General features: G+C 53.0%; 1 protein-coding gene across 2 annotated transcripts; it reads right to left on the bottom strand.

Annotated features, from left to right (window-relative positions):
* Window positions 1-293: 293 nt before the first annotated feature.
* ZRANB2 (zinc finger RANBP2-type containing 2) lies at window positions 294-13,652 on the bottom strand. 2 transcript variants are annotated; one of them, XM_079314369.1, is made up of 10 exons: window positions 13,515-13,652; window positions 10,541-10,593; window positions 9,427-9,535; window positions 7,991-8,073; window positions 7,147-7,223; window positions 6,703-6,840; window positions 5,785-5,951; window positions 3,780-3,866; window positions 2,360-2,524; window positions 294-1,835 (listed from the first exon to the last, which is right to left on the bottom strand). In XM_079314369.1, the coding sequence occupies exons 1-10, from the start codon at window positions 13,568-13,570 to the stop codon at window positions 1,772-1,774; spliced, it is 999 nt and encodes a 332-aa protein (XP_079170495.1). In that variant the 5' UTR covers window positions 13,571-13,652; the 3' UTR covers window positions 294-1,771. The 2 variants fall into 2 exon arrangements, with proteins under 2 accessions (XP_079170495.1, XP_079170496.1); XM_079314370.1 differs by lacking the exon at window positions 10,541-10,593 and having other exon boundaries at window positions 13,515-13,623.
* Between the last annotated feature and the right edge of the window lie 808 nt (window positions 13,653-14,460).

The raw sequence follows: 14,460 nt of genomic DNA, 5'->3' as shown, positions 1-14,460 counted from the left end.
ACAGGGATGGGTCCATGCAGGTGACAGGGATGGTTCAGTGCAGGTGACAGGGTCAGTGCAGGTGACAGGGATGGCTGTGCAGGTGACAGGGATGGCTCTGTGCAGGTGACAGGGATGGGTCTGTGCAGGTGACAGGGATGGCTGTGCAGGTGACAGGGATGGTTCAGTGCAGGTGACAGGGATGGGTTTGTGCAGGTGACAGGGATAGCTGTGCAGGTGACAGGGATGGTTCAGTGCAGGTGACAGGGATGGCTCTGTGCAGGTCTCAGTGTCCCCAAGACAAAGCACTCGAGCACAGTTGACTCACAGGTTTTATTTACACTTGTCTACAGCATCATTTGCCTCACACGTTCTCTAAGCCCAATGAAGCATCCTCCTCCCTTGCCTGTGGCCTTTCAGTTGCTAAATTTAAAACCTCCCATCTGTTAAGTACAGCAACAATTGGAATACAAAGCACAAGAAAAACCCAAGGCTAACAACAGAGCGTCTACTTGATCTGGTTTTACAGCTGAGTTGAAGTCAGAGGCACAGTTACAGACTAACCTGCTCTTGTGCAACCTACACACATTTAGCATGGAAATTAGAGAGAAAAGAAAGCATTAAAGAAGAAACTGCATTTTTTTCTGCAAAGAGATTTATCAAAATACCTCTACACCAAAAACATTTTGCTTCTAGACCAGTCCGTAAGACGTGGCTCAAAAAAAAAAAAAAAGAGAAAAAAAGAGAAAAAAAAAGCAGAATGGAGTTTTTTGATTTTGCTCCGTTTGTTTCTGCACAGTTTATCAAAACAAGCAGCAAATCTGGCAGTCTTATTACTGACATAAATGAAGGTATATTGCTCTTTGCTTGCTTAAAAAGAAGAATTTTCCTTACCATACTTACCTTGTGGTGGCACTGAAGAAACTTAAACCTTTCTTAACCAAACGGAGCTCAAGAGAGACTGAGTTTTAGACTCAAATGGATTCCATACAGCATTTTAAGCCATAAATTATGGAGAAGGGCAAAAGAATGATCGATGAAGAAGATGTGGAAGATGCCAGAACTTTCTATGCAGTTTATTCACTATCATTTTTAAAGAAAAATAAAATTAAGATACCTTGAAAATTTTAGTCAGCCCCAAAGGAAATTTTACAGGCGGCCTGCAGAAGCTTCCCTTGATTCCAAGGAGCCAGTCCCACACTCCTGCAGCCCAAGAGCAGATGCCAACTGCTCCCTTTGTAAGCAGGGATCCTGCAGTCCGGGCTCTGGAAACCAGCACAGCCACAGCACCATCCTCCCTGGCCAGGAATGAAGCCAATTCCCTGCAATCACCATGGGCTGGGGCTCTGAGCTGCTAGAGAGGGGTGTCCATCTGCACTGGCTCTGCTACGTGGCAAAAGAAACTGCTCAGCCCCAGCCCTGGCCCTGCTCTGGTCCCAGGGAGCTCCATCCTGCTCTGCAAAACTCACACAGAGAGCTGTGCCAGGGCATTCCCAGCTGCTCCTCCAGCTGAGGGAGCCAGCAGCAGAGGAACTGATCTTGAAAAAATAACAAACCCCCCTCAGCAGAGCACAGAACCTGCCCCTGTGCCGGGGAGTTTATGGCTTAAAATGCTACTGCGGGTTTGGGTGATGGATGAACAAAGCTGCAGCTTGCCAGAAAGCCAGGACAGACATGCACCTCTACTAGCAGATTGAGCACTGCTGACCAAGTAAGACACCAACTTCTTAAAAATGTCTCATGCACTGACTGGAATTTTGGTGGGTTTTTTGTAAGTGTGAGCTTTTAGACATTATTTCTTTTTAGAACTCGTACGGGAACCAGAATGGGAGGATCCGGAGGAAGATCTGCGGCGTCTGCAAGATACAAATGGAGAAAGCATGCACAGAAATGAGCTCAGATTCATCCTGGCACCCACTGAGCAGCATCCTACCATAGCTGGAAGCCAAGTATATCTCATGGGGGCTTTACAAGAATATACAAGTAACTTTAAGCCACTTATTTAATAAAGAAAGTCTAAGTTTAATACTGAGAGCAGAATACAGTTTCTATTTCAATGCAGTATTTACTTAAGAAAATAATTCAATAATGAACACATTAAAACTGTCACACACTGAAAGAAGGGTGAGCCAGGTCTTTATAAGGAACATGCTCCTACCAGGAGGAATTTCATTGCGGGGGGGGGGGAAAATTACTTTAAAAACCAAAGCAATTACAGAGGGGTTAACAAAAGTAAGAGCAGGGCGAGTGATGAAACTACTTTTACTATGAGAACAAGTGCTGAGATTGAACTGTCTCCCAGAGAATGTCAGTCCTTGGATAACTACAATAAACCATCACACATGTCATACAGCCATTGTTATGCTACATAAACCCAAACCTGTCGGGTGACCGTGATCTCGAGCGCCTTTTTTTGCGATCACCAGAGGAAGAGGATCTAGAGCGGCTCCGCTTCTTGCCTCTCTCGGGGGAAGACGAGGAGCCAGAGCTGGAGTAAGATCTTTTCCTTGGGGTGGAAGAACCCCTGTAGGACCTGGAGCTGGATCTTTATTGATTGAGAAATAAATCACATTTAATGCTGGGGTCGTGGAGGAGGCACAAAGACAGAACAAGCAGAGACAGTTTTCATGAACGCTCGCTACTCTCTTTATCCAGGGGTGTGGAAAATAAATACTTACTCTGCCAGAGCACTGCTACTGCCAGGGCAGCCTTCCCAAGAAATGCTGCTAAGCAGTGTTTCCTGAGACTTGGACCACCAATGGCTTGGAAAGCTCTTCCCAGCATTCACCAAATGAGCCATTTTGGCCAAGAAGCACTGGGATGCTGCTGGGAAGTTGCCTCTGTAAGGACCTTCCTCAGCAGTTAAATTCACACATCAGAATAACCAGAGTAAAGCTGATTTACCATGGTTCACTTTATCCTAATGGACATTTCATCTTCATCTGACCAGACAGTGACAAATCCAGCTGTTACATTTACAGATCTCAAACCAAACTTGTGAAGAGACTAAAACCTTCCTCAGCCAAAACACTGCAAAAAGCCTTTCAGAGTGGAGTCAGGATACTTGAAACCATCTCTTGGAACACAGTGCCCCTCTGGTGGGGCACAGGGACACCTTTCCTCTTCCCAAAAGCACAGATTCTATCCTGTGCTGACCCTCAGGGGATAATCCACACACATCCCTGCCCACAGGGGGTGCTGGCACCATTTCTGTGGTCGTTCTTCCCAGCCCAAGATTCCTGATTTAGAATTTTGGGATTCTCTGCATGCATGGAGAAGGGACAGCCCTTCACTCCATCACAGAGGGGATGCTCTGCAAGGACACCTCAGACATGCCTTTGTTCAGTGGCCTGCCCAGCTCAGTGATGCTCCACACAAATCACTCTGAGTGCCCCCAGCCTCTCCCACATTTCCCAGCTTTACACAGAACCCTGTCTCGTGGAAGATGCAGAATTCTCACTGAACACAGAACCAGAAGTACAGTGGCATTTCTAATAATGCTCCTCCAGCTCAAGCAGCCCCAGAGGAAACAGGAAAAGCACCCAGATGCCTGCAGCAGGGAACCAGGCACTCAGTCCTTCTTGCTCCACTGCAGCTCGCTGCCGTCCGCTGCCCCCGCCTAGGCCGGGCTTAACCTCTTGCACAAAACCTCTGCTCCTCAGTGAACACATCTGTGCTGCTGCAGAGCCCCAGCCAGGCTGACTTCCAAGATAAAAAGCAGTTAATGTTGGTGTGTGGGGTGGGAGCAGAGCAGTGCAGCCCTGCCCTGGCAGTGCAGGACAGGCTGGCACCTCATTCACCTGGATTTGGACCCACGGGAGCGGGACTGTTCCCTGGAGCTGGAGCGGGACCTCGATCTGGAGCTGGAGGAACTCCTGGAATGGGACCTGCAACAACATGGGAGATCTTCTTCCAGTGTCTGACTGGCATTTGGCAGAGCTGCAGCTCCTGAGAGCAGCAGGCATGAGGCAGCAGCACAGTCTGAGTCCCAAAATGCCAATCCCCTCCTGCCCCCAGCATCACCACAGCAGCTTTAAACCACACACTCTGAGCCAGCAAGATCTTGCATTAAAAACATTCTAAACTCAGCTTGAGATTATGGCTCCTAAAACAAAGCACAACAATTAAAACAGGATTGCAGTTACCTGGCAAATAGAAAGAACTTCCTATCTATTCATTATTTCATGGAATCAATGTTTAATTTGTGCCTTAACTGGAAACCCATCAGTTTCCTTGAAAGGCAGAGCAGATGGGAGCATTAGGATTGCTCAGCTCAGTTTCCCCCCAGCCACTTCTCACCAGCACTTTGGAAATCATTGCAGACTTTCATAAAGATTTCCCCCTGCATTATAAATTAAGTGGTTAATTTGGGGCTAAAATACAGCCATATCCAACTTGTAACTGGCCAAAATTATTTCCCAATTTTTCACTGATGGATTTTCTCTAAAGCACAAACCACATGAGAAATTTGACATTGGCAGAAGGCTCCAGCAATCACTGGAAACAAAAGCATTGAAAACAAATTCTAATAATATTTTCAGGTAAAATATATTGTACTTGCTGTCAACCTCTCAGTTTATACTGTTACCAAGACTTTCTCATTTTACTGAGCAGGACACAGCAGTGTGAACATTTCCCAGCTAGGAAATACATTTAAACCTTTTTAAAACCCACAAAAACAGCAACCACAAATGGCAACTGGTGTTTCCATTTATCTGTAGCTAGAAACAAAAGGTTTGAGAGGAAGTTGAAATCTCAGTTAGCACAGGTTACTTTCTCTTTCACAGTTCATATTTGGGAATCAATGACCAGAGTTATGGGCAGGTGAGGCTGTTGGGTGTCCTTGGAGCCTCCCAGCCAAGCCCTGCACACAAACTGCCCTGAGGAGTGGGAAGGAGGGGAGGCTGAGGAACAGAAGAGGCAGCAGGAACAGGATCCAACAGTGATGGGAGAAGCCAAGCCAGAGACTGGCCCTGGTTCCCATGAGGGGCTGCAGAATTTGGGCAGTGGCAGCACTGAGAGCACAGAGGGGCAATGATAAGCTGGGAAAATTAGAATAAGCTTGAACTTTATAAATGTGAATTAAATAAATGATGCTGGGAGCTTGTTCTGATTAATCAGGATCCTCCTTGCATGAGCTGTCAGGCAGCTGAAAAGCTCCAATATTACTGACATCACCCAATTGACTGAATTGTTCATTTATTACTGAATTTAAACAGCAATCAGAGAGCTTAAGCCTGCCCAGCAGACTTTGTGAGGTCCCATATAAACCTTCATTTTTAGAGAATTCCAGACTGGTCTGGGCTGGGAGGGCCCTCAAAGCTCATCTCATTTCAGGGTTCCATGGCAGGGACACCTTTCAGCAGAGCAGGCTGCTCCAAGGGCTGCCCTTGGACACTGCCAGGGATGGGACAGCACTGCCACTGCATTTACAGCTTTGGCACCTGATACTGACTCAAGTTCAAGCTTCTTGTCTTTATTCTCAGGATATTGCCTGGGCTGCATCATCACTGCCTCTTCTGCACCTCCTCCCACTCCAGCAGTGCCCCCCCCTGTTCAACAACAGAACCACACAGGCCCCACCAGCTGAAAACCTGGAAATGAATTACATGATTCAACTTTGCAGGATTTCACCAAACATCAACTCAAACCAAACCCCCCCGGAGCAGCTCAGGCTCATCCCCCCTCTGCAAAGGGACAGTTATTGACATCATGACACAACTGCAAGGCAACCAAGACAAAGTAAAGAAGGAAGGCAGATACTGACATTTTGCCTGGCGTCACCCTGGACCTGCACCCGTTTACCTGGACCCAGACCTCGAGCTCGAGGGGGAGGAGGAGCGCGAGGACGAGCGGGAGGAGCGCGACTTGGAGCGGCTGCGCCTCGGGGCCTTCTTCTTCTTGCTGCTCTCCTCCTCCTCACTGGCATCCAGGTTGTACTTGGACAGGTCAGCATCCTCTTCATCCTCATCCTGGGGCAAGCACAGCAATGTCAGGCCCTGCTTTCAGCTTCCCTTCAGCTCTGATTTATCCCAGCCTTGGCCTGGTGCTCTTGGAGCGTGGAGCGGAGTTTAACGAGACCCCACAATTGTACAACTGAAAATTGGTGTTTTGAACCAAAAAAATAAAAACCTGCAACCCACCCCTCTGTTATTTAGTGAAGCTAATGAGCACACAGACACATTTTTACCACTTACTTTAAGTGAATTTTCACCCTCAGGATCTCTAAGCAAAGCCCAACTCTGCAGAGACAGATCTCTCATGCAGAGTCTGGTGACTGTGTGTCAAACACAACCATGTGCACATCTCTGCAGGGCTGCTGCCCAAAGATGTGGAAAATCCAGTAAGTGATATTCCCATTGTTCAGAAAGGATGAAAAAACCCTCAGAATATTTTATTTCATTATATAAAATATCAGTCTGATGTGGTTTTAACAGCCTAGGAAGAAAACTCAAGAGCACTCAATGTACATGGTAACCACACATCCAGAAGCCAAATAAAGATCTCAGAGTTTTGATCTCAGTAAGTTGATTTCTGATTTAAGGAAGGGCCCATTTTTGAGTGCAGGTATTTAGAAGAAAGCAGAGCTTGTGCAATCTCTTCCAGCAGCTTTGGGCAGTTATTGCCAGAGCTCTGCTCTAAAGGCAGCTGCAAACACTGACCAGCCCTGCCCCTGCTGCTGGGCAGCACTGAAAGCATGACTCAAACAACAAAGCATCCTACCTCATCCAATTTATACTTGGAGAGATCTTCATCCTCATCCTCCTCATCCTCCCCCTCAGACTCCTTATCTTCCACTTCCTTCAGGATGGAGGCAGGACCCACTGGCTTCCCCCGGTACTTTTTCTTTTTGCGCCCAAACTGAGGAATTTTGTGCCAGGATTAGAACAGGACTTAATCAAAAACAACCAGCAACTGTATTTTTGGTAACACTTCTATAAGAAATATAAATAATCATCAATTTTCAGTAAGGTCTTGCCCCAAGGGAAAGGGGAGCACTATGGAACATCAGTTAGCAGCAAGGAACTTTCAGAGAGATGCCTGTCTTGGGGACAATGAGACTCCACAGAGATGGATGGGAATCTGAACATTCTGCATTTCAGTTTTATGGGATGTCCTTAAAAACCACAAGAGGAGTCTCTGCAGAGCCCCCCTGGCCCTCCTCACCTCGTCATACTCCCCGTCGGACTCCTCCCGCTCGATGTATTCCACGTTCTCCCGCTCATTGAATCCTCCTCCATAGCCTTGGGAAGGGACAGAGGGGCTCAGTCCCTCCAGCTGCACCACAGCTGATAACTGAGCACTGCAACTTCCACAGGGGCTCTGAGAGCCTCGGGGAATGACACACCTGCCACAGCAGCATCTCAGGAGCAACAGGAATTGTTCCCAGTTTGTCAGAAATCCAATTAAAATAAAGGATTAGGACCACTGAGAGTGTCTATCAACTTAATTAATTACTAAGCACTTCAATAAATTATTTAAATAATAAATACGTGGATATATTATTTGCAATTATAACAATTATATGGAATATGATTATATTATTAAATATCCCTTATCCTTTTCACAATATTCAATACTGGAATGCTGTTTTTCCTTCTCTGTGCTCTTCCCTAGGCTCCTTTATTTCAGTGCCTTTGTGTTCCAGCCTGGGTTCTGAACTCCCAGCCCTGATGCCAGGTGCAGAGGGGAGAGCAGCAGCTGTAAGGAGATCCTGCCCCAGTTCCCTCAGGGGAGCTGAAACTGATAACAGCCTTATCTGCACAGCCCTCTGCACATGCACAGCCCACAGGAGGCTCTGCAGGTCAATTCAACACTGCTCCCAGTGCTGGCACCCAAATCCAGCACAGGGCCAGCTCAGGCTGAACAATGTCCCACAGAGCCACCACCTCCCACAGCCCCAAACCTCAGTGAGGGCAAGAGCTGGCACTGTGAGGAGCTGTGCCACTCTGCTGGCAAAGCAGAACATGCTCTCTGCCCTCCAGTGGCAGCACCTGAGCAGCCAGCTCACCTGTCCTCTCCTCCAGCTTGGCATACTTGGGGGTGTTGCACATGTTGCACTCGGAGCGCCGTGCCCAGTTCACATTGCCACAGCTGCAGGGCAGGAGAACAGAGACAGGACAGGTCATGGGGACAGAGGCCATCCTTCAGACTGGGGACAGAGGCCATCCTTCAGATTGGGACAGAATGTTACCCTTCAGATTGGGGATAACACATTATCCTTCAGACTAGGGATGGAAGGGTGGGCACACAGCACTGGGGAAAGTGACAGCACTGGGGCAGGTGGCACACTGGGGAAAGTGACAGCACTGGGGCAGGTGGCACTGGGGAAGGTGGCACACTGGGGCAGGTGGCACACTGGGGCAGGTGACAGCACTGGGGAAGGTGGCACACTGGGGAAGGTGGCACACTGGGGCAGGTGGCACACTGGGGCACGTGGCACACTGGGGCAGGTGGCACACTGGGGCAGGTGATACATTGGGGCAGGTGGCACACTGGGGCAGGTGACACACTGGGGCAGGTGGCACTGGGGAAGGTGGCACACTGGGGCAGGTGACACACTGAGGCAGGTGACACACTGGGGCAGGTGGCACACTGGGGCAGGTGACACACTGGGGCAGGTGGCACTGGGGAAGGTGGCACACTGGGGCAGGTGACACACTGAGGCAGGTGACACACTGGGGCAGGTGGCACACTGGGGCAGGTGGCACACTGGGGCAGGTGGCACACTGGGGCAGGTGACACACTGGGGAAAGTGACACCAGGGCAGGTGACACACTGGGGCAGGTGACACACTGGGGCAGGTGACACCAGGGCAGGTGACACTGGGCAAGGTGACACACTGACAGACCCAGGACAGGTGACAATCAGGGGCAGCACAGCAGCACAGCTGCACAGGCAGGGCCTTCCCAGCCCCCTCAGCTCTCCTGGGGCTCCAGCCCCTGCCCTGAAGGAACCAGCCCAGCCTCACTGCCATTGCCACATCAACACTCAGGGCTGCTTTGGGAGAGAAGGGAGCTCAAAGCCCATCCAGTGCCACCCTGCCATGGCAGGGACACCTCCCCCTGTGCCAGGGCTGCCCACCCTGCCAGGGCTGCCAGCAGCTCCAACTCCACACTCCCTGCACCTCATCAAAGCCTTTTCCTGGGCACTGTTGCTCTTGCAAAGCTCTGTGCTGATGAGGGCTGTGCAGCAGAGCAGAGCTGGCCCCGAGCACAGAGCAACCCTGGCAGCACGGGGTGCCCAGGGGATACCCAGGGGATGATCAGGGATGTCCAGGGGATACCCAGGGGGTGCCCAGGGGAGACCCAGGGGATGATCAGGGGATGCCCAGGGGACACCCAGGGGATGCCCAGGGGACACCCAGGGGATGCCCAGGGATTCTCAGGGATGTCCAGGGGGTGCCCAGGGGGTGCCCAGGCACAGGAGCAGCTGTTTGTCACCCACGTTTTGCACTGCCAGTCGTTGGCACTGAACAGCCCCCGGCTCTTCTCCGCCAGCGTCTTGCCGATCTCCGTCCCGCCCGCCTTCATCATCTTGGCCTCCGTCGTCTTCTCTGCGGGAGAGACACGGGAGCGCCTCGGGCAGCGGCCTCGGAACGCGGGAGAGACACCAGCGGGTGTTTCACAGGAAACAGGGGAGCTGTGAACAGCCGAGGAACAGCCGGGGAACGGCCGGGGAACAGCCGAGGAATGGCCGGGGAACAGCCGGGGAACAGCCGGGGAACAGCCGGGGAACAGCCGGGGAACAACCGAGGAACAGCCGGGGAACAGCCGCAGAACAGCTGGGGAACAGCCGGGGAACAGCCGGGGAACAACCGCAGAACAGCCGGGGAACGGCCGGGGAACAGCCCGGGAACGGCCGGGGAACAACCGAGGAACAGCCGGGGAACGGCCGGGGAACAGCCCGGGAACGGCTGGGGAACGGCCGGGGAACGGCCGGGGAACGGCCGAGGAACAGCCGGGGAACGGCCGGGGAACAGGCGGGGAACAGGCGGAGCCCGGCAGGAAGCCACTGCGGGGCAGGGACGGGGCACAGGCGGGGAACAGGCGGGGAACAGCCGCGGAACAGTCGTGGAACAGGCGGGGAACAGGCGGAGCCCGGCAGGAAGCCGCTGCGGGGCAGGGATGGGGCACAGCCGTGGAACAGCCGAGGAACAGCCCGGGAACAGCCCGGGAACAGGCACAGCCCGGCAGGAAGCCGCTGCGGGGCAGGGACGGGGAACAGGCGGGGAACAGGCGGGGAAGAGCCCGGGAACAGGCGCAGCCCGGCAGGAAGCCGCTGCGGGGCAGGGACGGGGAACAGGCGGGGAACAGTCGTGGAACAGCCGAGGAACAGGCGAGGAACAGGCGCAGCCCGGCAGGAAGCCGCTGCGGGGCAGGGACGGGGCACAGGCGGGGAACAGGCGGGGAACAGCCCGGGAACAGGCGCAGCCCGGCAGGAAGCCGCTGCGGGGCAGGGACGGGGCACAGGCGGGGAACAGCCCGGGAACAGCCCGGGAACAGGCGCAGCCCGGCAGGAAGCCGCTGCGGGGCAGGGACGGGGCACAGGCGGGTCTCACCTCGGCCGCAGCGGTTACAGCTCGTCCTGCGGGCGAAGTTCACATTGCCGCACCTGGGCAGGGCAGAGCGCCCATCAGCGGGAGCGGAGTTAACCGAGCTGAACCAGCTAAACTGAGATAACCGAGCTAACCGAGCTAACCTGAGATAACCGAGCTAACCTGAGCTAACCGAGCTAAACCGAGCTAAACTGAGATAACTGAGCTAAACTGAGCTAACCTGAGCTAACCAAGCTAAACCAGCTAAACTGAGATAACCGAGCTAACCGAGCTAACCTGAGCTAACCGAGCTAAACAGAGCTAACCCAGCTAACCCGAGATAACCGAGCTAACCCAGCTAACCCAGTTAACCCGAGCTAACCCAGCCAACCTGAGTTAACCCAGCTAACCGAGCTAACCAGAACTAACCTGAGCTAACCCAGCTAACCGAGCTAACCCAGCTAACCCAGCTAACCAGAACTAACCCGAGCTAACCCAGCTAACCAAGCTAACCCAGCTAACCCGAGCTAACACAGCTAACCCGAGCTAACCAGAACTAACCCAAACTAACCCAGCTAAACCAGCTAACCCGAGCTAACCCAGCTAACACAGCTAACCCAGTTAACCCGAGCTAACCCAGCTAACCCAAGCTAACCCAGCTAACCCAGTTAACCCGAGCTAACCCGAGCTAACCCAGCTAACCCGAGCTAACCCAGCTAACCCGAGCTAACCCGAGCTAACCCAGCTAACCCAGTTAACCCGAGCTAACCCAGCTAACCCGAGCTAACCCAGCTAACCGAGCTAACCCAGCTAACCCAGCTAACCCAGCTAACCCGAGCTAACCCGAGCTAACCCAGCTAACCCGAGCTAACCCAGCTAACCCGAGCTAACCCAGCTAACACAGCTAACCGAGCTAACCCGAGCTAACCCAGCTAACCCGAGCTAACACAGCTAACCCAGCTAACCGAGCTAACCCAGCTAACCGAGCTAACCCAGCTAACCAGAACTAACCCGAGCTAACCCGAGCTAACCCAGCTAACCCGAGCTAACCCGAGCTAACCCGAGCTAACCCAGTTAACCCGAGCTAACCCAGCTAACCAGAACTAACCCGAGCTAACCCAGCTAACCCGAGCTAACCCAGCTAACCCGAGCTAACCCAGTTAACCCGAGCTAACCCAGCTAACCTGAGCTAACCCAGTTAACCCGAGCTAACCCGAGCTAACCCAGCTAACACAGCTAACCCGAGCTAACCCAACTAACCGAGCTAACCCAGCTAACCCGAGCTAACCCAGCTAACCGAGCTAACCCAGCTAACCCGAGCTAACCCAGCTAACCAGAACTAACCCGAGCTAACCCAGCTAACCCGAGCTAACCCGAGCTAACCCGAGCTAACCCAGCTAACCGAGCTAACCCAGCTAACCCGAGCTAACCCAGCTAACCGAGCTAACCCAGCTAACCCGAGCTAACCCAGCTAACCTGAGCTAACCCAGCTAACCAGAACTAACCCGAGCTAACCCAGCTAACCGAGCTAACCCAGCTAACCCGAGCTAACCCAGCTAACCCGAGCTAACCCAGCTAACCCAGCTAACCCGAGCTAACCCGAGCTAACCCAGCTAACCCAGCTAACCGAGCTAACCCAGCTAACCCAGCTAACCCAGCTAACCTGAGCTAACCCAGCTAACCGAGCTAACTCAGTTAACCCGAGCTAACCCAGCTAACCAGAACTAACCCGAGCTAACCCAGCTAACCCGAGCTAACCCAGCTAACCCGAGCTAACCCAGTTAACCCGAGCTAACCCAGCTAACCTGAGCTAACCCAGTTAACCCGAGCTAACCCGAGCTAACCCAGCTAACACAGCTAACACGAGCTAACCCAACTAACCGAGCTAACCCAGCTAACCCGAGCTAACCCAGCTAACCAGAACTAACCCGAGCTAACCCAGCTAACCCGAGCTAACCCAGCTAACCGAGCTAACCCAGCTAACCCGAGCTAACCCAGCTAACCGAGCTAACCCAGCTAACCCGAGCTAACCCAGCTAACCTGAGCTAACCCAGCTAACCAGAACTAACCCGAGCTAACCCAGCTAACCGAGCTAACCCAGCTAACCCGAGCTAACCCAGCTAACCCAGCTAACCCAGCTAACCCGAGCTAACCCGAGCTAACCCAGCTAACCCAGCTAACCCAGCTAACCGAGCTAACCCAGCTAACCCGAGCTAACCCGAGCTAACCCAGCTAACCCAGCTAACCCAGCTAACCCAGCTAACCGAGCTAACCCAGCTAACCCAGCTAACCCGAGCTAACCGAGCTAACCCAGCTAACCCGAGCTAACCCAGCTAACCCGAGCTAACCCAGCTAACCAGAACTAACCCGAGCTAACCCAGCTAACCGAGCTAACCCAGCTAACCCGAGCTAACCCAGCTAACCCAGCTAACCCGAGCTAACCCGAGCTAACCCAGCTAACCCAGCTAACCCGAGCTAACCCAGCTAACCCAGCTAACCCGAGCTAACCCAGCTAACCCAGCTAACCCAGCTAACCCGAGCTAACCCAGCTAACCCAGCTAACCCAGCTAACCAGAACTAACCCGAGCTAACCCAGCTAACCCAGCTAACCAGAACTAACCCGAGCTAACCCGAGCTAACCCAGCTAACCAGAACTAACCCAGCTAACCCAGCTAACCCAGCTAACCCGAGCTAACCCGAGCTAACCCAGCTAACCCAGCTAACCCAGCTAACCCGAGCTAACCCAGCTAACCCAGCTAACCGAGCTAACCGAGCTAACCCAGCTAACCCAGCTAACCCAGCTAACCGAGCTAACCCAGCTAACCCAGCTAACCCAGCTAACCGAGCTAACCCGCCCCTGCCCGCGCTCGCAGCCCGCTCCGGGCCCCCCCGCGCCTCCCGCGCTGCCCGGCCCGGCCCCGCTCCCGCCGCGCTCCCGCCGCGCTCGCTCCCGCCCCGCTCCCGCCCCGCTCCCGCCCCGCTCCCGCCGCGCCCTCACTTCTTGTCGGGGCAGATCCAGTCCCCGTCGCTCACGCGGAAGTTCTTGGTCGCCATCTCGGGCCGAGCCGGGCCGGGCCGAGCGCCGCCGCCACACGCAGGACCCGGGTCCTGCGCCGCGCGGGCTGACCCGCCGCGCGCCTGCGGCTGCGCCGCCCCGCCGGCAGCGCCCTTCGCTCAGGCAGCGCCGAGGACACCTCAGCCGCGGGCCCCGGGGGGCGGAGCGGGCCGAGAGCGCCCCCTGGCGGAGCGGCGGGACCGTGAGAGGGGTCCGGGAATGGGGATAATGGGGATAATGGGAATAATGGGAATAATGGGGATAATGGGAATAATGGGGATAATGGGAATAATGGGGATAATGGGGATAATGGGGATAATGGGGATAATGGGGATAATGGGGATACAGGGAATAATGGGGATAATGGGGATAATGGGGATAATGCGGATAATGGGGATAATGGGGATACAGGGAATAATGGGGATAATGGGAATAATGGGGATAATGGGGATAATGGGGATAATGGGAATAATGGGGATAATGGGGATAATGGGAATAATGGGGATAATGGGGATAATGGGAATAATGGGAATAATGGGAATAATGGGGATAATGGGAATAATGGGAATAATGGGGATAATGGGAATAATGGGGATAATGGGGATAATGGGAATAATGGGAATAATGGGGATAATGGGAATAATGGGGATAATGGGGATAATGGGAATAATGGGGATAATGGGAATAATGGGGATAATGGGGATAATGGGAATAATGGGGATAATGGGAATAATGGGAATAATGGGGATAATGGGAATAATGGGAATAATGGGGATAATGGGGATAATGGGAATAATGGGAATAATGGGGATAATGGGGATAATGGGAATAATGGGAATAATGGGGATAATGGGGATAATGGGGATAATGGGAATAATGGGATAATGGG

This window comes from Erithacus rubecula, assembly GCF_903797595.1.
Source record: "Erithacus rubecula genome assembly, chromosome: 10".
NCBI lineage: Eukaryota > Metazoa > Chordata > Aves > Passeriformes > Muscicapidae > Erithacus > Erithacus rubecula.
This window is presented reverse-complemented; position numbering and strand designations above follow the sequence as displayed.